Source organism: Sinohyriopsis cumingii, chromosome 16 (assembly GCF_028554795.1).
Source record: "Sinohyriopsis cumingii isolate HCF-2022 chromosome 16, ASM2855479v2, whole genome shotgun sequence".
NCBI classification, from domain to species: Eukaryota; Metazoa; Mollusca; class Bivalvia; order Unionida; family Unionidae; genus Sinohyriopsis; species Sinohyriopsis cumingii.
Genome location: NC_142976.1, coordinates 52,454,554 through 52,479,237, shown reverse-complemented (window position 1 = coordinate 52,479,237; position 24,684 = coordinate 52,454,554). Strand labels below are relative to the sequence as shown.

Below are 24,684 nucleotides of genomic sequence, written 5' to 3'. Positions count from 1 at the left end.
AGAAGCGAGTGCGACTTCCCAATCACTTTACGTTGCCGTACGGTCACGTCGGTATTGGTCTGTACATAAAAAGGAACCCTAGGCAAGATCGATAGTTCATTGTTCATTGAAGTAACTTACCATGTCGTTGACGAAGAAGAAACCAGATTGGTTAGGAGTCAAATGTTGGACATCACCGAGACCAGGGTTTTGAGGCTTGGACACAAGAGGGGGCCCAGTATGCACGAGAGTTATTCAAGGAAAAAAGTTACTTTTTAACCTGTGTTAGTGACGGTGCCAGAAGAACCCGTCACCCAGGACAGGACTGTCGTGGACAGGCCTGAAAGACCCTTTCGGGAGGACACTTGTGTGACCTTACCCCCTACTATAGAACTGGTTAGAACATTACCCAAAACATGTGGTTGTTGTACAGACACTTGTTTTTATTCCACGTTCATGGTTATCATGTGCCTTTTATTCTTGTACTTAAGCCTTTGGCTTTTATGTATTTTTGTCTTTCGTATTCATGTTTGAAACATTCAATAAACGTGTTCTGAAAAAGTATATAAACTATTGTCTTGTTTGTTTTCGTGTCACAAGTGACATTTCTCACACAATGACTACCTCTGCTGTCTCTGCTCCCTCTTCCTCTACTGTCAAAGTCATCGACGAACACTTAGATCGTGCCAGTTGGGAGGCTTTGTATCTTCGCCATCCCTTTAACATGCTCATTGCTGGACCTAGCGGTTCAGGCAAAGCGAATTCGTCAAACGTTCGATCGAACATAAACATCATTTGATCGATCGGCCACCTCAACGGATCGTGTGGTGTTACAAAGAGTGGCAATCGGCGTACAGCCTCTTGCGAGAAAGTCAAGGCGATTCCATCGTGTTTGTGTTAGGCATTCCTAAAGAAGACGACGGTATCGTCCCTGACTCCCGTCAAACCCATTTGGTCATTTTCGACGACATGTTAGGAGAAGACTAAGAAGAAATTAAACTGTGGTTCACGCGCAAAGGGCATCACCGTAATGCCAGTGTCGTTTACTTCACCCAAAATTTGTTTCAACAAAGTAAAGCCCATCGCACCATCAGTCTCAATGCACATTACGTGGTCTTGTTTAAAAGCCCTCGAGATAAATCGCAAGTGCAAGTCTTAGCCAAACAGTTAGGAACGCCTTGGCTGACTCAGGCGTACGACGATGCCACTCAAACGCCACACGCCTATTTACTCGTCGATTTGAAACCTACGACTCCCGAGGATTTGCGATTTCGTACCCACTTGTTTCACCACTGGTGCCAAGACGGAGGGCCTGTCCTGTACACGTCTCCGTCCTCGACTTCATTTCACTCCCCATAAAAAAATCTATAAAAAACCTCAGACCCTTTTCGTCTGTCTCACACAGTGTGAAGATGACTTCCCTCCAGTCGCATCTTCCCGTCAAATTGATTCGTGCCTTGTATGGCATCAGTCGAGAAAAAGATCCACAAACACGAGCTCGTGTCTTAGAAGCTAGTCTCAAAGAAGTCTTACGATGGTTCACGGTGACGGCACGTCAATTACTCCAAGGAATCATTCAGATTCCTCATCAAACCAAACGCTTTTTTGATCGAAACAAAGTCGCTTTGGTCCAACAGGCCGATCCCCGCATCGACACTCAAACCAAAAAACAAATCATTTTGAAACCTGGAGGGAGTGGTACTCTAGGAGGGGTCATCATTCGCTCACTCTTAAGATGGGATCCTAATGCCCCCAAAGTTCTCCCCAAGACAAAAGTCCAACGAAGCCCCAAGAAGAAAAAGACCAGGTCCCCAAGGAGAACTTCTCCAGTGGCAGGACCCTCCTCTGACCTTACACCACCACCCCGGAAAAAGAAAAGAAGCCCCCAGAAAAAGAAACAGAGAAAAAGTCCCCAGAAAAAGAAAAGTCCACAGAAGAAAACTAGTCGCAAGAGAGGCACTTCGGCCAGGACGCAACCTTATACTCGCAAACCACGATCTGCCACGGCAGTGACTGCGTCTCCGGCATCCTCACGTTTATCCACTTCTCCGTTGATGACTGTTGGGAGGACTGGTGGGAGCAAGATAAAAAGGCCTCGGAAGTCCCAAGATCTCAGACTCGACCCCTGACAACCCCATGGAAGGACGACAACTAGCTTTAGTGCCTTACAAACGATGGATGGAATACCATCGGTGGCGAGAACAACGCACCCCGCATTTACCTCCCAATCCCAATTTGAGCGAGATGTCCCAGTTACAACACGAATTGCAGTCCTTGATGGATCGCCAAGATTTGTCCGAAACAGAAAAATCGCAAAAGTACGGTCAACTCTTGCAACGACTGCAACTCTTTCACCAGAAAGCTTTAGACGAAACAGCTCTATCCACTCTGAAAGATTTTAAGACCTTGATGAAAAGTCCAGCACCATCAACAGTACCAGTACCTATACCAGTACCACCAGTACCAGTGACCAAGACAGAAAAAGGAGAAGAAGAAGAGGAAGGGTTTCAAACTCCACCAGAAAAAGTACGTAAGTTAACAACACCACCTACCTCCAGAATTGGATGGATTAAAACGATGATGGCCACCCCTTCTTCATCACAAGAGAAAAAGAAAGTGAAGACAGAAGTGAAGACAGAAGTGAAACAAGAACCGATATCCCCCGCTCAGACATCCTTCTCTTCGACACCTATTGCCGGCCGCACACGCAAAGCATTGCAATCCAAGAAAGTACCCCAAGAGAAAAAGAGTAGCATCCTCCAAGAGTGGGTGTCTTATTAACACAAAAAATAAAAATGGAAAAAGTCTTAGCCAGCATTTACTACGATCCCTCCCATCCTGCAGGTTACGCAGGAGTTCAAAAATTGTATCGTGCTGCCAAAACTCGACTGAAAAGTCTCCGTTTACCTCAAGTGCAACGATGGTTACAAGAACAAGCTACCTACACTTTACACAAACCAATTCGACGCAAGTTTGCCAGAAGTCGCACCCGAGTGGAAGGCATCGATCATCAATGGCAAGCCGATTTAGCCGATGTCTCTCATTTGGCCAGCTACAATCGTGGCTACAAATATTTGTTTTGTGTCATCGACGTCTTTTCCAAATTTGCCTGGGTCGTGCCCTTGACTTCCAAATCGAGCAGCGAGTTAGTGTGAGCCCTGCAACGGGTGTTGAAACAAAGCGGTCGTCACCCTCTTCGATGGCAAACGGACAAAGGTACCGAATTTCTGAACCAAGCTTTCCAAAAAGAATTAAAGAAACGTTACATTCATTTTTTTACCATCGAGAATCCCGAAACCAAAGCCAGCATCGTGGAACGTTTTCAACGCACTTTGAAAGAACGCATGTGGAAATATTTTACGCATCACCACACTCTGAAGTACATCGACATCTTACCTCACCTGGTGCAAGCGTACAACCAATCTTACCATCGAAGCATCGGACGTGCCCCGCAAGACGTGACTCCCGACAACGAAGTGTTGGTGTTTGAGCGTCTGTTTGGTACGTCCCCGACGAGGGCTGTCCCCGAGAAAAGTGGAATGTTGGCCGTAGGAGATTGGGTGCGCATTGGCAAAACCAAACGCACTTTCGACAAAGGTTACTTACCTAACTGGACGACCGAACTGTTTCGCGTCACTGGACGAGTGCATGGCCGTCATCCTGCCGTCTATAAATTGGAAGACATGAACGGACAAGTGCTCAAAGGAACGTTTTATTTGCTCGAGTTACAACGTGTCACCAAAAAAGAAGACGACGTGTACGACATCGAAAGCATTCTCGAACGCAGAACCCGTAAAGTGGGCAAACGACGTGTCAAAGAAGTCAAAGTACGTTGGAAAGGATATCCACCCAGTTTTGATTCTTGGATCGAGGCTTCGCAAGTCATAGACTATAAAAAGAAGTGACCATCATACCCTTTCCCACAGCAGACGCAGCTACGTCGACCACTCCTCCTTCATCTAGTTCTTCTGTGCAAGATTTACAAAAACAACCCTTGTGGGTGTGGTGTGGAGAACGTGTGCCTAAAACGCAAATCGTCTTTTTCTGCCAAATCTTCGTGGTGTATTGTGTCATCGGGGCAGCCATCGCCAATTTGAGTTTGCAACAAGGAGACAAACAATTGTGGACCATTTTATTGAGCAGTTGCATCGGTTACCTGCTTCTTAATCCCTCCCTGAAATTCACCTCGAACGGGAACCCCGGGAACCTTGTGTCCAGTGCCAGTGCCAGTCACCACTTCAATCACAACCAGAACCCCATTTTAGACGGAGACACGCCTCTGACGTCCAGTAACCCCTCGGACAGCCACAGAACTCTGGAATTATGAGTCACCAAAACCAATTTTACTTAGCTTTACCCAGTGACAGTTAAATGGAGGTGTTTCCCAAGAACACGTTGTGCTGTTACACGGCCAAATTACCTCAGGCCATCCAGTTAGATCACGAAGCCCATTGGGAAGTGGCTTTAGTAGAAATCATTCACCCGATCCAAGTCCTCAATGTCCTTCCCAATTAAAATTTTTTTGATGTGGAAGTTCATGACGAGCAAATGCAACAGTGGATGGATAGCAATGTCAAATATGACAAGAAAACCCGTACACAAAATCAAAAGTACACCACCTATCACTTGTTCATTCCCCCAGGCTATTATTTTATTGGTCAACATTTGGTCAGCACCATAGCCTCCAGGTTTAATGTCGTGTTTCTGAAAGCTTTGGAGCATGTCAACAAAAGTGTCACCATGGAGTACCACAAAGCAGCTCGTCGCTTCTTGATGAAATTTGAACGAAGTAAAATCGTGTCCATTTTATTTTGTCCTGAATTGTTTGACATGTTGGGCGGAGACATGGACATGAGAAAGGCCATGCTCAAGAAAAACGAATTACCCATCGTTTACGACAACGAATCTTTTAGCAAGTTATTTCGTGCCCCGGTAGAACTGAACCAAGGACTGAATTTGATGTTCGTGTATTCCGATGTGGTGGAGTACAACGTGGTGGGACACACCTCCGTACCGTTACTGCGTGTCATTGCTTTCAAAGTAGATTCTGCCACGGGCGCTGACGAGGAAGGTGGAAACACTTACCACGTCCACCGCGAATTTGTCCATCCTCACTATTTGCCTGTCAGCAAGTCGTATTTGGACACGGTCAACATTGCTATAAAAGGAGATCTGGGACAAAATATTCCATTCACCAAAGGAAAAGTCACGGTGAAACTCCATTTTCGAAAACGGTTCTCTCACGATTCGTAAGTAAGTCATGTATCCAGTGTACCGAGGGGTTGCTCGACAGCGAGGACACGGCTTAGGAGACATGTTAAAATCGGCCTTTCGTTCGGTGGCCCCAGTGTTGAAACCGATGGTGACACGCGGATTGCACGCCTTGAAAGATGCGGCACTGACGCAAGGCAAAGAATTTCTCCAAAATGTCATCATCGACAAACAAAACCCTAAAGAAGCCTTCATGAGGGCAGGCAAAAATGTCTTGCTGAAAACGGGCAAAGACATTTTAGGCCAACGAGAAACACCTATAAATGCCCTGCACGCTACCGAGTCAGGCATTCAGCAAGGACAAGGCAGAAAGAGACCACGAAGAAAACACCCTTTCACCAGACTTCAAGCGAGAAAGGCCAAGAAAAGAAGAACCGTTCGAGACTTAGACGTTTTCGATTATTGAGAAAAGAGACAAAAAAATGATGCACCGAGAATCTTGCGCTTGTTCCAAGACGGAACTGGATCTGTTTGCCATGCCCCCCACGATGATGACGATGCAAGAATCCCAGTGGGTGGAATTTCACCCCGTCTCCTCACTGACCGATTCCGCTCCCATCGAGTTTGAAATCAAAGGACAGCCCGAAGATTACATCGATCTGAATAGCAGTTACTTGTACCTGAAAGTCAAAATTCTAGATAAGACTGGAGGTGCTATAGACGATGAAGCAGTAGTTCCCGTCAACAATTTCATGCATTCCTTGTTCAGTGGAGTGGACTTGTACTTGACTAACAAACTGGTCAGTAGCAGCATGGATACTTACCCTTATCGTGCCTACCTGGAAAATCTCTTGACGTACGGAATAGATGCCAAGAACACTCATCTCAATGCCTGTGTGGTATGGGAAGCTGACGAACCTACCAAGTTTGAAATATTGGAAACCGATGAAAAGAAAGACAACAATGATGGATTTATAGAACGAAGAAAGAGAATCACGGGAGCCGACACAAGTTTAGAACTGATGGATCGTTTGCATTTGGACATGTGGTTGCAAGAAAAGTATTTGCTGAACGGGGTGGATGTCCGCCTGAGACTGAATCGTAGCAGTGCCGCTTTCCATTTGATGGCTGATAGTGACGGTTACAAAACCAAAATCCTAGAAGCCAGACTCTACGTACGCTGTGTGGAAGTGTTACCTAAAGTGGGGAACGATATCAGTCAGACGTTGAGCAGAACGACCGCCAAGTATCCCATACGACGCGTGGAAGTGAAAACCTTCACCATTCCCAAGGGACAGCGATCCATGATCGAAGATCATCTGTTCCAAGGACAGTTACCCAAACGTTTGATCGTTGGTATCGTCGAGAATACAGCCTTCAACGGAGCTGCCGAAACAAATCCTTTCTACTTTCAACACTTTGGCGTGTCCAAAATCGAAGTCAGTCGCGATGGCAAGACCTTGTGTACCCGACCTTTTGAACCTGACTTTACCAAGAAGAATTACTTGAGATCGTACTTGTCCCTGTACGAAGCCACCGGACAGTTAGGAACCAATACCAGTCACGGTATTACGTACGAGGATTATGCAGGAGGCTACGCTTTGTGGGCTTTCGATTTCACTCCAGACCAAGGCAGCGACGAGGGACATTTCCACCCTATAAAATCCGGCCAGATTCGTGTGGAAATTCAGTTTAAAGACCGAGACCCTGATGAAACGGTGAACGTCATCCTGTATGCAGAATTCGATAATACCATAGAAATCAACAGTTTGAGAGAAGTCATCCTAGATTAGTAGAAACCATGGAAGACTGTTATCCCTCTTTACCTAGTGGAGAAACTTTTAGTGTTGGATTATTGTTAAAAAATGTTAGAGTTGTTGTTGTTTAGTGTTAAGTGATTTTTGAATAAAAAATGTTGTGTTTTGAAAAAAATGCCTTTGTCTTTTGTTTAGCTATAAGAATGTCGGATTGATGCTCTTTCATTTCTTACTATCCCTCTCATGACACTCACTAAACTTTGCGACTCAAAAACCGTGTGGGGGGTGTTTTCCTTCACGTCCGCGCTTTGACTTTAAGAACCGGGGGTTGTTTCCAGTCTAACCATCCATTGTCGACTCATCCTCCTAAGAAGATGTGTTCCAAACTAGCTAAGCTCAACGAAGCCTACGTGAATTTGCATAGGGTCAGACACAGTCTGATACCGAAGCCAGAAGAAATAGAGAATGTGAGAATGTTAAAAATCACTGAAGACCTGATAGAAGAGCTTTTCAGAGAAGAAATGAACAGGGAAAAAGAAGAATGGACAGAGAAGTACAGACTTCAGAGACAGCAGCAACAGCAGCAACAACAACAACAGCAGCAACAAGAACCTGAAGCTGACAGAGGCTTTGTCGATTGTCGTATCGACACCAAAGAGTTCTTCTTCTCTTTCCGAAGAAGCAGACCTATCGCCAGAAAGTCTATCCTCAGAGGACATCGCATTCTTAGAAACTAAAAGATTGCCATAGCAAACAAAAAAAACAGCCCTTTTCAGGGCTACCCAATACTCTAGAAAAGAAATAACCATCAATTTGCCAATGTGTGTAGGTAGAGTAGTGTGAATATAAACACTAACTCATTTTTAAGATAGTGTGAGGGTATGTGTTTGTGTGTTGGTGCTTGTAAGAGCTAAGGTATGTTTGTGTGAATAGTAGATTATGGGTTACTTTATTGTTTCTTAGCGTATGTGAAGAGTATAGTTAGGGTTTTGTAAGCGCTCACGTACGATTGTGTGGATAGTAGATTATGGATTTTGTTTATTGTTTCTTAGCGTATGTTTAGAATATAGTTAGGGTTTTGTAAGCGCTCACGTACGATTGTGTGGATAGTAGATTATGGATTTTGTTTATTGTTTCTTAGCGTATGTGGAGAGTATAGTTAGGGTTTTGTAAGCGCTCACGTACGATTGTGTGGATAGTAGATTATGGATTTTGTTTATTGTTTCTTATCGTATGTAGAGAGTATAGTTAGGGTTTTATTATATGAAATAAGAAAGTATAGTTAGGGTTTTATTATATGAAATGAAAAAGTAGGGGGATGTTTTCCTTCACGTTCGCGCGTTGTTTGGTCATGATCTAGGTAAGATCAATTTTATGTTTTAAAGGGGATGTTTTCCATCACGTCCGCGCTTTCACTATAAGAACCCACAGTATTCGTCGTTCAAACCATTCTACAAAGAAGATGGCTTCGAACCAAATTGACAAGATGCAAACATTGCAAGACGTTTTAGACAATTTAGGAATGATGGAGCAGATGTTAATAAGACTCGTTGAAGACCACTATTCCTATAGTCCCCATCGTGTAAAGATGGAAATTAATAACTTGAGAAAGGTAAAGGACAAGATAAGTGGTGTAATGAAAGAGATAAAGGAGGAGAAGGAGGATGAAGAGGAAAGGATAAGGATGAGAGCATGGAATGAAAAAATTGAAAAAGAAGAAGAAAATGAAAAGAGGAAGAAAGAAGAGGAGAAAGAGAAGAAAAAAGAAGAGGAGGGAAAAAAAGAAAGAAAAGAAGAGAAAGAGTGTTGGAGATAAAATAAGAAGTTGGTGGAGAAAAAGAAGAAATTAGAAGCAGAAGAAGAAGAAAACCCAAAGGCCCTTTTCAGGGCCAGCCATATTTCTCGAAAAGAGATAGCCTTTCCATTGCCTACCCCTTTTTAAATTTAAATTTAAATTTAAATTTTAAAAAACTTTTTAAAAAAAAAAATAATCCCATATTCAATTCCCCTTGTCCCTAGACAAACCCAAACTCTATTCCCATGTTCAATTCCCCTTGTCCCTAGACAAGCCCAAACTCTATGTTAAATTCCCATTGTCCCTAGAGTGGCCCAGCGTTTTTCTCCATGTTAAATTTCCATTGTCCCTAGAGTGGCCCAGGGGTGTTTTTAATGCTAATTTCCATTGTCCCTAGGGTGGCCCCATTTACTACTACTGCGTAATGTTGATGATGATGATGATTTGGTTGAAATCACTAAGGGTGGTACGGTTGGGTACAGGGTTGGAGCATTTAGCTCGGGAAGGTCGTATTCTCTTCGGTCCTAATAAAGAAGTCTAATAAATTTGTTTCAGACTTCTTAACTCTGCTAAAATGTCTAACAGTACCGTGACCGTTTGACTTTCAGACCCTTGTTTCTTTGCTGCTTCTTGTTGTTGTTGTTTTTTTTTTACCTCTTGTTGTTGTTGTTGTTGCTGTAGGAGAAAAGCTTGTTCCGCTTCCTTTTGCTGATGTATAAATTTCTGCAATTCTTCTTTCTGTCTCTGTCTAAAATTTTCCACGTGAGGTAATGAAGGAGAAGGTGGCGAAGGTTCCGGAACAAATTCTTGCGAGGTAAGAAAATCCATAAAATCCCATTTCACCTCTTCTGAAAGTAAGTCCGGGTTCTCTTGGGTAGTCTCCATGGCTGGTGCACCCCAATTTATCGTTTTCTGAGTTGCCGTCATGTTGAAAAACTGCCCCATGGATTGACTGCGCACAAGCGCTAGTTAATCTATATAGGGAATGTGACGTCACAGACTGCTCTCTTCGGATTAGACGTGGCCTGACTGAATTTTGTAACACGTGTTTGGATTGGTTAACCAACTCAATCCGTTTCAATCCTTCCTCTCCCTATAAATAAGCGCAGTTCACTGCATTCCTTCACCTGTTCTCGGTACCCCAACATGTGGACCACAGTTGAATCGTCTACTTTAATCTCATCGATGTATGTCCGATCCAAGTGGACTATTGTCCATAGGACAGAAACAAGCCTATGGATACAAAGGATTTACGTGGAGAGGCAAGGATGCCTAAAGAGGTTGTTAGTGTTTGGCCCTGAAGTCAGACGTAGTTTGAGGAAAAGAAGAAGACCAATGCGGTGCCCTCTATGTTAACAGTAGGGTATGTTAACATAAAACCAAAGGCCCTTTTCAGGGCCCCTTCATATGCCTCGAAAAGACCTTGACTTTCATTGCCTACCCCTTTTTTTAAATAGAGACCTCTCCCTGTTTAAATTTCCCATGTTCAATTTCCATAGACCCATAAGGTCGGGACCGTAATAATATAGGGTCCCGACCCTGTTCCATTTCCCCTTGTCCCTATAATGCCTATGATGTTTGTCCTGTTTGTCCAGTTATAGGGACAATGGGAAAAACTAATGTTCTTTTCCCATGTTAAATTCCCCTTGTCTCTATAATGCCTATGCCTTATAGGAAAAATTTTCAGGGACTATGGAAAACTAATGTTATTTGCCTAATGTTAATTTACGTAGTCCCTATATTCAATGTTCACTTTTTGCATAGTACTTGCCCTAGTCCCTAAACCACCCCTATTCACTACTTACAACCGTCATTGAACATACAAAGGAAGAAAGTGGTAAATTCTAACACCGCGAATATGTATGGATTGTATTAAAGAAATACAAGCTCCAAACACAACAACGTGCTGCATCTGACCACATTGGTCTTTTTGATCTTGTCAATGAGTGTACGTTCTTCATTTTTATTATACATGCATAGGGGTAAGTGTTTCATTTTTATTTTATTTGATATCTGAAGCATATCAATATTTTAATGTCGTAGCGTAAAATGTTGCCTTTACCACTATGCGGATTTGAAACGTTGTGAACTTTTGAGCACATCACAATTATAACCATTTTTTTTCTTCTAAACAATGAAAATACAATTTCAGTTGAATGGTTTTAGAATAAAAATTAAAAGGATTGTCCAACATAATCAGGCCGGTTTTAGCTGGTTTGATACATACAAATTTGTAACATTTGTGGAAATGGATTTCATAATGTACTTCATGATAAAGATACTGCAGAACACTGTGTTTTAAACATATGTATAAGCATGAATTTCATAACCAAAAGAGAATATATTGAAATATAGTTTTGAATGATTTTTGAATCAGTTCAATCAAATACTATCCAACGATTCATACTACCGGTAATATGGCTGGATTTAGGTGGTCTACAACATACGACTTTGAAATGTATATCTGCACCTAAACATCCAGGAAATGTTTCGTGTGGGGAAAATCATATTCGTTACACAATTAATTCAGTATTTGACTAACCCAATTTTCATGTCCTTTGGATACAGTTATGTACAGAGTTTACTTTATATAATTTTTTTCTTTAGTATTGTTACTCGCAAGGGGTCTCAAACTGAGCGAATCAAACACATCCATGAGCATGGCTTGATAGATCATGTTCTCTATTTCCAAGGACCTCAAGACAACAGACGTTGTCAGCCGACAGGTTCGGAAATTCGCAAATACCACTGTAATGTGTTTCTAATCAACTAATGACCACATAGCGCGGAACTATAATTTCACCTCAGTTGTATGGTATTGCTCTACTTTCACATTCGTATGAATTATTAGTAAGCAATTTTGAGCCGAAATATTAACAAGAAAAATAAAACGATCCAGTAATACAAATCCTAAAATGAACATCATCCGTAAGCATTGTTTGTAAGAATAATGCAGGACTGCATGTTGTATGTCACGTAGCAGCGACTTTAGGTAATACTAGTACTCCAGTTGAAGTGTATATATCTGTCGTAGTGTACGTTTTTGTTTTCTTTAGAATAGCTTAGGTTTTAAATAACGACAAATGCCAGGTAAATATAATCATTAGTATTTGGAGAGAAACTATTTTAATGAGACCCTTTACGTGATTTATAGGGCATATTATTAACTCATGAACGTATCGGGTATTTATCCTTAGTATTAGGAACTCAAGTGTCAGTCGACGTGCATATTTATGATATAGTGAATTCAGTTTTAAATCGACTCGGTTTTTGAGATGACCAGAGTCCGCATACAATATTCAAATCCTGATTCAGATCTAAAAGGCATCCTTCTTTAGAACTCTGTTACTGACCACTGGAGTTATCTATAACATTCCTGTGTAAGAAATATGAAACATGAGACTTACACCTCCCTTCTCTTATATATAAGAACAGCCGTTCGGCTTTTTACAAGGTACATATTTCTTACCAAAAATAACTGCTCCTATATGTTCATTTAGTGGGAGTCCGAGTAATTTTTCTCCGTTTTTTTCTTCTAGTCATTCGAGATATATGGCAGTCCATCTCAGTAATAAGTTTGTATTTCAAATAAAGAAATTTTAAACAGTTACGGAAGCAACCAGGAGTATAAGGCATGGAAAGGTTCACCAAAAAAGAATAATCATTATTACGTAAGGCCTACATATAAGTACATTTGCATTGTTGCCATCTCTTAAACGCTGACGTAATTGATTATGATCCTGATAATGTGTTAATTGTGAGGAAGATTTATATATGGCTATGATGCAAACACGTGATCCATATAACTAGTTACGTTCAATAATTCAAGATCACGAGAGAAGTTTATACATATTACTAATGAGTTTCGGATCCTTCAGTAATACCTAATGCATATTGACATGGAATCTGGCAAAAAAGGAACGGTTCATTCTCTTACAACTTAAGTATACAAAATCAGGACATGGAAAATATAATGGATATTCTTCTTAGAACTGAACCATACACATATTCAGAAACGCCACGAAGTGAAAATTAGTTTAGAAATCCAATAGTTCATTTTATTTGAACATAAGAGAGTTTAATGTTTAGATACTGGACAGTCTAAATGTTCTGTGATTTGCCAAATACACCTTTCCTTTGTTTGGGAATTGAGGGTCTTTCCATCAATCCTTAAGAAGAGCTTTTATAGGAGCGGCCAAATCTGAAATATTTACTGGACGAACGGTTATCTTCACTTCTGCCTGGTGACCTGTTGACATTGTCCCTGATATATGAAGTAGATCATCCTCATATATCACGGGATTTGATTCCCAGTAATACTCTCCCCTGCTGAATCCAAGAGAACTAGAGCTTGTTCCATAGTACATTTGGTTAAACCAAGTGCTTCCTTGTGCATGGAAAATCTCGCCTGGAGACGTTATGCCTACCCCAAGCCAATTGCTGTAAAAACTGAAATCGTAAGGTGCAGCCCACATTATAACAATTCTGCGAGAGTCACCTTCAACCAACCAAGACACTGTTCCATACGAGCCTGTTGCAGTGTCAGACGCCTTTCTGGCAACCTGTACAAAAGGAAATAAATATATATATATATATATATATATATATATATATATATATATATATATATATACACACACACACACACACACACACACACACACTACCTCTACATATGTGTATCTGTGTCAGGATGATGTGCAGTAGATATTTTCCTCGCAAAACAATACATTATTTCTCTTTTTTATGTCAAACATACACTCATTACAGTGATTTTCCAAATGTATTTCACGATGGCATGTTCATAATTGTTCCTCAGAAACTTGGTCAAATGCAAGAAGGTAAACATTTTAACTTTATCCATATTGATGCCATCGTTATTGCAAGGTAATCTCTCTCTCTCTCTTTCTCTCTCTCTCTCTCTCTCTCTCTCTCTCTCTCTCTCTTCATGCTCCTCAAGTCTTTAGCACGAGTGAAATGAGCAGAGTAGATATTGTCGCTCATATATTGTTTTCTTGTTGGTTCCTTTGTCGAACAATACTGACAGCCGTCTTTGGGTGGCTTGTTTTGATAATTTCGCCCAAGCACTAAGTAGATGTTCTGCTATGCTTGTTGATATTTTTCTGCAGTAGCTAGATATAATATTGGATATTAATCATATACATTTATTCCATATACTCATCTTTCACAAGGCAAATATTGAATGCTAATTGTGTGTGCGTATGCCTTGCCACGTTATAGAAGCTAACATATTTCATATCACGTTACTCTCAAACATCTCTGAGACCAACAATGTTTTCTTGTATACCTTTAGGTAAATGAGTATAGATCACAATGACCTGCGTTTAGATTGATGCGGATATTTTTGCCCACAGCTGCAGACGATATGGATGTCAGTCTCTTAAATCAGCATTCTTCAATCAAACAACAAAAATATCAGTCTCGCAAATCTACTTCTTTATAACTGGAGAAATAATAAAAATGCACGTTCCATAGCCTAATCGTATATTTGAGTGTTCCTGCTTGGGATTCTCGCTTGCAGACATATGAATGACTAGGATCAACTCTCCATTTCCATTATAATTTTAAGTAACCTAGATTATCAGTCGCTGAAATACAAACATAGGTTTGGTAATTCTGCGTAAGCCTGCATTGGTACTGTGAAAGAAAGGGTCTACCTTGAACTATCAACGTTATCAGGCGCCACTTTAATCTCCTTTCATGTCCTTATTTTATATATTTCATTTTCCTTAAACAGATCCCTGTATTTAACCAAAAAGATATGTCTCATTTATAGATCCTACAGAGAAATTTGTCTTATAATACATTACATCGTAATCTTTCTACCTACCATTGCTTCTCTTTTGGACGGTAGGATATCACCAGGGGGAACAGCCAATGCTCCAGAGGCGATCGTCACCACAGGATTTGTAATAGGAAATCTTGTCCAGTTATTTATTTCAATACCACAGTTTATCCTGTAGCCTGTATTCATCAGGCTTCTCAACGTTGTACCGGTTAGACTCGTACCTGCACTCACTGCCCTGGTAGCAGCCGATATGACGGCAATTACATCAACTACGGCTAATGTGTTGCAAACGACTGTTACTGCAAAATAAAAGATATGAAATTAATTATGTTTAACATTAAAGATCATGTGCGAGATTATAAATATTCATTTATCATCTTTTGCTTACAACTCTACCATTCCTGTATGGTGGTGTCGGTAAGTAAAATGCAAGCAAAGTTGAAAGGTTAACTAATGCAGTTTTACATTGCCCGATTTTGACTGCGTAAGGGCCTCCACTGGGTTTAATCCGGCACTGTTGTTAGTGTTCATATATGTACAACATCTAGAAAAAGTTTAATTATGGGAGATAATTCTTATCGCTTTACCAAGTTAATTCCCCTACATCATCATGCCAAGAACTAACGTATGTATGCTGCTCTACCTTTGATTAATATGAAATGAGTGATTTTGAATGATTTAAGCAGTAGCTGCTAAGGGTTTATGAACTACAGAGTTATGGTTTATCGAGACTTTTAACCTTTTATTCATTGAGGGACCCTAGAGTAATCGTTTCTATGTGAGCAACTTATCCCAGTATCACTTTATCGCGTTATGCAGAGTTAACGACATACGGTATTAATAATTATTCTCATAAGATCTTACACGAGTTTGTGGTGTGGTAATATGAATGTAAAAACGCTTCGGCAAATTTACCAGTTGAGCGTTTCTGGTCCACTAGAGTATTTAAGAAGTACTCATAACTCTGAAATCATTGAAAATCACCATTGGACGATTGTGAAATTTCCAGTTACATGCAATAAGTTAAGTACCCTTCTGGCAGCAATACAAAAATTATAACAACTTTAGATCTTTATTTGGAAACGAATAAATACGGAGCTAGTTGATCTTAATACATAGGCACTTACCTAACACAAATAACCCTAGTAGAGAGGCCAGCAACCGATCCATTGCTGATTGTAGTTTTCCGATGTTCATCACCAAACAAGATATTGCTTCTGTGTGTGGAACTAGTTTTATTATTTTAGACTTTGATTTATCTTAGCAGAACGCATGCTCCAGGTGAGCTGATCTCATCATGTGATGACTGTAACCAATCAGATTTGTTCATGGGCAGTGGTCGACAACCCAAGACCATGACATCAAACAGAATGAAACAAATGTGTCTAGATTAAACATTTGATGCACTGAGGTAGCTGATAAAACAGCAATTTCCTACACAATGTAACCTCTGTAATTGCAGTTCATGAGAATGCTAATTAATTTTCATACTAGGTTCGTTATGTTGTTTAAGATAATGGGAGCGACTGAAGTATTTACATAAGTAATTGTATTAAATTCTGATCAAATATGACACATGGGTTATGTTTGATAAGACTTTTATAGCATCGATGTGTATCCAAGGCGGCTATTAAGTATGCTCACATGTAAGCATGTTGTTATTAATAACATACAGATAAAATGTTCCTGACATTCCTGAAGCGATATTTATTCGTAAACTTCAGCTCCAAAGCGGGTGTAAATTAATGACAGCTTTACTAACCCGGAGATCTTTTAATATATGCTCATGATACGTAGGGGATATTGTGGTATTGGAGCTGTGTAAGTACACATGTAGCCCTTTGCTGATGTAAATGTGTGTAGCTTCAAAACACATGTAGCAACTCAACGAAGGTATTGTTACATATACTAGCTTCCTGTGTGTATCTGGGTAAGTACTGATACAAGTGTGAACATATACCAACTTCCATGCCCGGCCCTAGGGCAAGAAGAAAGAGGCAACCGCCTTGGGCTCCGTGCTTTCAGGCAATGTAAGGTTTTAGCTTGGGGCCCCGCGGTCATCGCTTGCTCTCTTGGGTCCACATGCGGCCTTGGGTCACGCACATCCTGCTATCTTCATGTCTGTATCTGGGAAAGTACTGACACACGTGTGAACATATCCTAACTTCCTGTTTGTAACTGGCTATGTACTGATACACGTGTGAACATATCCTAATTTCCTGTCTGTATCTGGCTATGTATTGATACATGTGAAAACATATCCTAACTTCCTGTCTCTATCTGGCTATGTGCTGATAGACGTGTGAACATATATTAACCGTAAACATGTCCTGACTTTCAAGGGTGTATCTGCTATTGTGATAAATAAGTTTATGTTTTGAAAATAAATTGTGTGGTTACTAAGTTTAAGTAGCAGCCCTGTAGCAGAAAAATGGCGTTTCTATAATTTTAAAGATTTATTACAGCTGATATATTATTATCATTCAGGAGGGATACCAACATTTTCAGCGGACTTATAAGAATAATGAGCATTATTATATGCTCACAGTTTTCTCCGTTAACTTTACCTTGTCAGAATCGCTCGGTATTTTACGATATTGCCCACATTCATATTCCAGTCATGTGCATAAAGGAACTACTTTCTATTGTAAACAAACAATGGACGCAGACGCCAGCACATTCGATTTGTAAACAAATCATGTACACTCGCGTAGTAGGCGTTTTACGTTGTGGTTGTTTAAATTTGTTTCTGAATGAAGTAAAACAACTGTTTCGTGGACTGCCACATACCAGTTGCTTTGGCACATTCCGCGTTAACCTTCTGATACAATGTTTCGGTCTGAGGCTAGCTATACAATAGACGCAGAAAGGGTCCGTACTAATAACATACAAGTGACAAGGCATAAACTGCCTTCTTTAGCTGGTGATTAGAATGACAAAATATATAATTACACTTTTACATCCTGAATTTCCTCAAAATGTGCTTTCTTAGCACTGCAAATCCGAATTACATTAGCCATGTCATGGGTTCTCAATCTTGGTTATACGTTTCGAAATTGTAATGTAATTTCGAATATAAGTGCAACTACATCCTCCTTACTGCACTCAAAATGAAATAAACAATACATTCCATAGCGTCTTTTTGATAAATGCAATTGAAAGACTTCATATTTTCCCCACATTATGATTTCAAACATTCAGTGACAGAAACAGAAACACATTTGCAGATGTCAACACGCTTCTCCCTCGCTTTTTCAATCCGATGTATTTCATGTGGAATTGTCATATAAATTAAGTCCATAATCTCGAATTTTCGTAGAATCGAAACAAATACCAAAATCTATTCATTCCAGATCAAATGTAAAAGTTGTTGCAATGCGCATTCATTCACAATATGACTCCAAATTTCAATTTTAACTACACGCGCCATTTTCTTTCGAAAGTTATGTCGCGCACGCGACTAGGTTCAAATTTATCTGGGCGGAGTTACGTGCGCATTAATAATGTTATTGTGTAATGATGAATCTGCGCTTGTGTATTTAGTTTGGAATACAGCATGCGTTCCGTTATTTTGATTTTTGTTATGTAGTTTGTTAATATAATTAAGCATTAGGTAGAATTTTTAAAAAATAGCATATAATTAAAAGGTTACTGTATTTGTATGGGACAATATGAACTCGTTTTGTCGAATGAATATACTGCACTCCCAAGGTCGTGCAGTATTTACATCCGAAAAAAACTCGGTCATATTGTTCCATATAAATGCAGTAACCTATAAATACGAATCTCTTTTTGATGATCATAAGCTGAAAAGACACAATCAAAATGGTCCAATTGTAGATCTGTAACCAATCATTCCATTATTTATGAGTAACAAGCATAATTTATAATGCTGTCCTTTATTGGATTTTTAAAATCTTCAAAAAAGATATGAAGTGCTACTTTTCCTTTCCTAACTATATCTTTCTGCCATACCCTGAATAGGAAAATTATTGTTGTGTCTGAAGTATTATTTTGGAACCCTGCGTGGAATGATCTATCAGACTGTAAAAGTTTGCCCACGGACAAATATGTACGTTCAAATTATCAGTAAAGATTTTGCACAATAAGGAAGATGTCTATGTTAAATTGGTTGGGAAAATGTTATCACCACTTTGGCATATAGGACAGATTATAATCTGTCTCGTCTGTTTATCAATACAGCCATATTGAACGTTTTCATTATAAACAGCCTTAAGGTAGTATGGTCTTATTTCACACAAGCGCTGTTAAACCGAAACTGGTACAGTGTCGAGGACATAATTACGTTTTGATTTTAAGTATATTTATGACACTTTCTTATTTTGAAATATAATAAATTGTGTTATCTTTCTCTAAATGAGATCACTGTTCTCTAATAGGGCTGTCATAGTAATCGAACTCAAAGTCGAATTCTTCAATAAAGACTGAAATTATTCACACCAATGAGGTTACGAAATACGGCTATATTTAAAATGAAGCGTTCTTTATGTTTGCAAGACAGCAAATGGTCCATGCGTATTTGGACACTCTACCTTATCTTTTCTTGGGTATAATGCTTGTTTCAAAGGTTGATTTATTCCCCCTCTATGATTTTAGAACAACCGCCTTGTTTAAGAACCAGAAAGGCCATCAATGGTGGTGTTTTGTTTTCCATATTTTGTCGTGTTGCAGTTATTCTTCTTCCAACGATGTAGTGAATTTCTCATAAAAAGATCCTCAAATCTAATTACAAACATTGGATCTATAATTTTATATTGTGTAGCTATTATTCATAGGGAGAAAGTTATATCAGCTTGATGATATTTAGATAAAAGATTCCTTATGTATCATAGCCTCCGGTAAACTTTCCTGATCTTCAGCTATTATTTAGTGTAAAGGTTTGCCATATTTTCCTCACTATGAAGTTTGTGTAGATGAAATCGCGCATGTTTACCCAATATAGATCTGGTACTTTTGTCACAAACCGGTTTATGCAAAGACTAGTTGCCCTCTATCACAGGAGAATCTGAGTCAGCAAATAGTTAGTGGTCCAAGGAAATGGCCAGTTAATTCAGAATCATCCTGACTTTGGGTATGGTCATCATCAGTTCTATTAAACAATAAATCGCTCCTGCTGTATTCAGATTCTAAATTCCCAAGCATGTTTCATGATTGGCTTTTTATCAAACAGCTTTTTATTGTCATCGCGATGCTTTACAATACCTGCCCGCAATGTTCTTGTTTGTGCACAACAAAATACATATTTGTATAGAGAAATGTTAAATACGTGTCCTGTGAGAAAATAAAGTTTGCACGAGTATAGTGAATTACTGAACTCTCTCTTTCTCTCTCTCTCTCTCTCTCATGCCATCAACGACTCCCGTTTCCACTTCATATGCGATTGGTGCAGTGCGTGAAGACAGTCCCACAAGCACGTTTGTTGCACGTTTAAACGATCCACGAACAACGCAAATAACAAATCTTGCGCCTCTTTGATAGATATTTTTCATGCATTCAAACAAAACAGTGTTTGAAGTTTTTCTGCTATATTTTTACATACCAGCAATTTGTAAGATTAAGCACATATTAGAGTAGCATATATTCCCTCAAAATAGACTAGCATTGAACGCTTGAGTATTTTACGCATATATATATATATATATATATATATATATATATATATATATATATATATATATATATAAGTTACACAACAAAGCTATAATATTTTGCTTTAGAATTTAAAAAATTCTATTCTGAAGACAGCAACCTGTTTCAATAAAATATGGAATTAAATTTTATTTGGACAGTATATGACAAGTATGATAATAATGGATCATATATGTTCATTATCAGCCTACTAGTTTACACTCTAATTAGATTCGGTTGTTCTAAGTTAGTAATCTGCGTCCAACATAAGATGGACCATACCCAGTAGAGCCGTTCAACCTTGTGCCTTTTGATCATTCCTTCTCATCAGTGTGTAAATAACGACTGCCAATCATCGTATATATTTTCTGCCAAAAAGTAAGTTTTGTTTTGTTCTTTTTTCGTTAGTATAATCGTCTATGAAATTTTGTAAGCTTGAAAGCGATATTAGTAGATCCATAAGCCCTGGGAATAGGTTCACACCTGATTTGGAATGATGTGTTAATTATGTACAGAATATAGGTATAGTATGTACGCAGTGTCATTGATATGCCACAGATGTATATATGTTTCATTAAAAGGAAACGAGTGGTATATCATAGATGCAGCGTATATTGTTACGTATATTTGGTTTAATTTATATTTGATTTAATTTATCTTTTGTAAGCTTTTTTAAAAATTTAAATTTAATTACATGTCAAAATAATGTAGTTTTGTTTACTAGGAACTCGATATTTTTTTCAGAAAATAGTTTGACCTTGACTCTTTAGTTGTAAACTCCTAAAGTTGAACTATTTCCCGACACTGATTTAGAAATCAGTTAGAGAAGTAAACAACTTTTCATTTTTATTTTTATTTTCGGAGTAAAATGATTGGTTTTATCAAGGTCATACCGGGGCTACGTAATTTTTTTTATGTAAGCAGACTCCATTGCGTAATTCTGGGCTTTCCGAAATGGCGCATTAGTTTTAATAGTGATGCTTAGAATCATTTACTGTCAAGGTGTCAATGTGTCTTTTGTATCAGTTTGGAGTTGTTTAATTTTTATTCGAATTATTTGGACTTAAAAGAATTAATTCTTTTTTTCCTGGAAATATATATGTGCTCATACAGAATTCTTGAACAAAGACATTTCTTAAAGGTTTTGTTCGGATTTCCATCACAGGAATGTTATTTCTTGTGTTTCTGCAAGGAATTGTAGACTTCACCACTGTACATGATACAGCATACGTCATTGCCTTCCATCTTGGATTCTTTGTCGGGACTCGAACTTGATTTCATTAGAACATTTCAGTAGTAGGACTTCTAAAATTGTATTGGTGGAATTATTCTTGAATTGTGTTTGGATTTTATTCTTAAAACCGTAAGTTCTTACTTTTTCACTTTTACAGTATTTTTCCAGGGAAATAAATAATTTGTTAAATTGTTTCAAGCTTTTTGTTTTCAGTCTTTCTTGTGTTACTATTTATTCGAGAATAAACACGTAACATAGAATAGAATATACATATATTGTATTTATATCATATATATATATATATATATATATATATATATATATATATATATATATATATATATATATATACAGATACTTGCATTTCCAAAGCAAATTAGACGAATTGCACACAAATGTGCATTGGCGGAATATATGGAATGAATGAACTCTGTACAACCGTTTCTAGCTTGTCCACAACAAAATGTAGTTCTTCACATTTTGCGAGTAATCACATTCTCCTTTGCTAATTGATCAGTAGCTTCTTTCATTTTCTGAATTTATATTTTCACTCATGTCAATTAAATAAATATAGAACTCACTTATGATTTTAATTAGAAATATGGTTTAAATGGAAAAAAAGTAGATTACTGTAAATATAGCATGGTTAACTACTTGAACGTTCAACGCACTGAAAATCACATAGCGGCTAGCATATTTAAACGAGTAGGGAAAAAAAAACTAAATTAGGCGAGGAAGCGGGAAGAGGTAATTCAGACATTTAAATGTATTTACCTGTCATTTAACTCATTAACATTGCTACGAACAATATAATTGTTTCTATCCTCCATTTGTTACTTTCTCTTTTAAGTTGCTTCGTTTGACTCCATTTTTGCAGCAATCTTATATCCAGCGACATCGTCGCAGGTCACATACGAAAATCCGCCACGTTTATTTTGTTTTAATGATTTTCGCTGGTATCGTCCTACAAAGGTTGAGAGAGAAATAAAAATAGAGGGTGAGAGAGAGACACAGTGATAAAACATGTTGACAGACCGAGAGAGAGAGAGAGACTGAGAGACAGAGACAGACAGACAGATGGAGAGAGAGAGAGAGACATACTTAGAGTGGCATTCTTTCATTCCTCCATTTTCTGAAGAGTTTAAGATAAATTAAAAAATGCAATAGAATACGTACAATCACGAACATATGGCATTGCCCACTTACGAAGCCCAGTGAATTACTTCAAATAGCAAAATACAAAATAAATTAATACCAGCAGCAAAAAAAGATAATATATGTTTCAATTTTTAAAAATAGAACTACACATAAAACTATGTTTCTTCGTTTGACATTATAACTATACAAACAATAGTTAGTATCCTACTCGCTTTGCACTTTACTCAAATTCTTTCTCTCATTATATTCTTTGTAAGTTCTTTGATCAATCTAATATATAATACCCTTTGTCTTAATTGAAAACTTGATAGTCTAATCACATTAATCCATGCCTCGAGTTCCAATCCTTCTTAAATATGGTTTAAACCACCAAGTAGCATACTCAGTATATCATGATCAAATTGATATTATATATCAAGGCAAATCTCTGGAGCCATATACGAAAATAGATTTTCCATCAAATGGTTTCTGTCGTCTCAGATTTAAGGACTACTTCATCGAAATGTGAAAAATATGGTCATCACTTTTCGGCCACATAGGAGACACAGTCCAGATCTTGATTGCATTCCTCCGATATAAATGAATGTCTCATATTCCAGTTTCAGTTGTTTGCGTCAATGTAAGCGATAGTTTATAAATGCTACATGTTTATACTTAGATTAAATTTAAAAAATCGACTGAATCCCTTCAATGGAATTCTGATCATTATTTCATGTTTTCTCTCTAAGAAACCCTGTTTTATTGTCCCAATTACATTTTTCCTTGTCAGTTTGTCTGGATATCTTCCAGTGAAAATAAAGTCGTTGAGATAGTCTTCCAAATCATATTTTTAAAAACAGTATTTATATCATATATAAAAGAATCGTAGCTATATTGGGGGTAAATAATTGAATTGCCAACAATCCAGTTTTAGCAGCACTGTTTGCCGATGTTTTATACATGCGACCTAGAAATACAATGTTTTCTTATGTATGCGAGTTTCCATTGAAATCATCTCCAAGAATACTGTAGTAAATCCATTAGTCGATCTTTGGGGGAAACACTGTACTCTCCAGGCGAAATTTGGTTCTATTTTTTCCATTGATCCATTGCCAAGGTATGTCATATTGAACCATGTCTTAGGCCAGTGCTGTCCAACCTTTTTGACACCATGGGCCACTGAAAAATGTTTTTCTTGAAGCCGAGGGCAGCAGCAGAAAACTCAAAAGCAACGACTATATAGCTGCTCGAGCTCTGGCGGGCCATTTAAAATCAGCCCGCGGGCCGCATGCGGGCCTTTTTCCACGTGCGTATGTAACAGAGTTTGAACTAACTGTTATTAATTCTTTTTAATGTTCCATCTAGCGAATACTAAATTATTGCTTCGTGAACTATTGTGTATCTTGAATCATTTGGTGCTTTTTAAGACCCATATGCATTAAAAGCTTTTGAATGGATATGCATGTGACGCTGATCATGCAAGATCAAACGCAGCCGATTTACAAAGTTTAGTAAAATAATTTATATAAACGAGTTTCTGATGTACACCATTTGATTTATCTAAGATGCTTGGACATCTTATCTGTTAGATGAGTTCCAGTTTTTTAGTGTGTATCATGTCTTGTAAAATAGTTCGGTAGAACTCCACATGACATGTCATGTTCGTGAGAAACTATAAATAGATTCAATCATCCTGTGTCTATCATGTCTTGTAAAATAGTTCAGTAGAGCTTCACATGACATGTCATGTTCACGAGAAAATGTAAATAGAATCAATCATTCTTTGCTAATCATGTCTTCTAAAATAGTTCAGTAGAGCTTCACATGACATGTCATGTTCGCGAAAAAATGTAAATAGACTCAAGTATCCGTTGTCTATCATGTCTTATGAAATGGTTCGGTAGAACCCCACCGGACATGTAATGTTCGCGAGAAAATGGAAATATACTCAATCATCCTGTGTCTATAATGTCTTGTAAAATAGTTCGATAGAACTCCACATGATATGTCACGTTAGAGAGAAACAGTAAATAGATTCAATCATCCTGTGTCTATCATATCTTGTGAAATAGTTCGGTAGAACTCTACATAACATGTCATGTTCGAAAGAAAA

General features: G+C 38.5%; 1 protein-coding gene across 1 annotated transcript; it reads right to left on the bottom strand.

The window, feature by feature from the left end:
• Window positions 1-12,792: 12,792 nt before the first annotated feature.
• LOC149780408 (tereporin-Ca1-like) lies at window positions 12,793-15,771 on the bottom strand. Its single transcript, XM_089936375.1, has 3 exons — window positions 15,679-15,771; window positions 14,594-14,850; window positions 12,793-13,304 (listed from the first exon to the last, which is right to left on the bottom strand). Exons 1-3 carry the CDS (start codon window positions 15,746-15,748, stop codon window positions 12,906-12,908), a joined length of 726 nt encoding a protein of 241 aa, XP_089792501.1. The 5' UTR covers window positions 15,749-15,771; the 3' UTR covers window positions 12,793-12,905.
• Window positions 15,772-24,684: the final 8,913 nt, after the last annotated feature.

Excerpts from the sequence above, each read along its gene's own strand:
- LOC149780408 (XM_089936375.1), bottom strand. The coding sequence starts at position 15,748 with ATGAACATCGGAAAACTACAATCAGCAATGGATCGGTTGCTGGCCTCT. Across the intron at positions 14,851-15,678 it reads ACTAGGGTTATTTGTGTTAG|TAACAGTCGTTTGCAACACA; the intron begins GTAAGTGCCTAT and ends TTTATTTTGCAG. Across the intron at positions 13,305-14,593 it reads CGTCCAAAAGAGAAGCAATG|GTTGCCAGAAAGGCGTCTGA; the intron begins GTAGGTAGAAAG and ends CCTTTTGTACAG.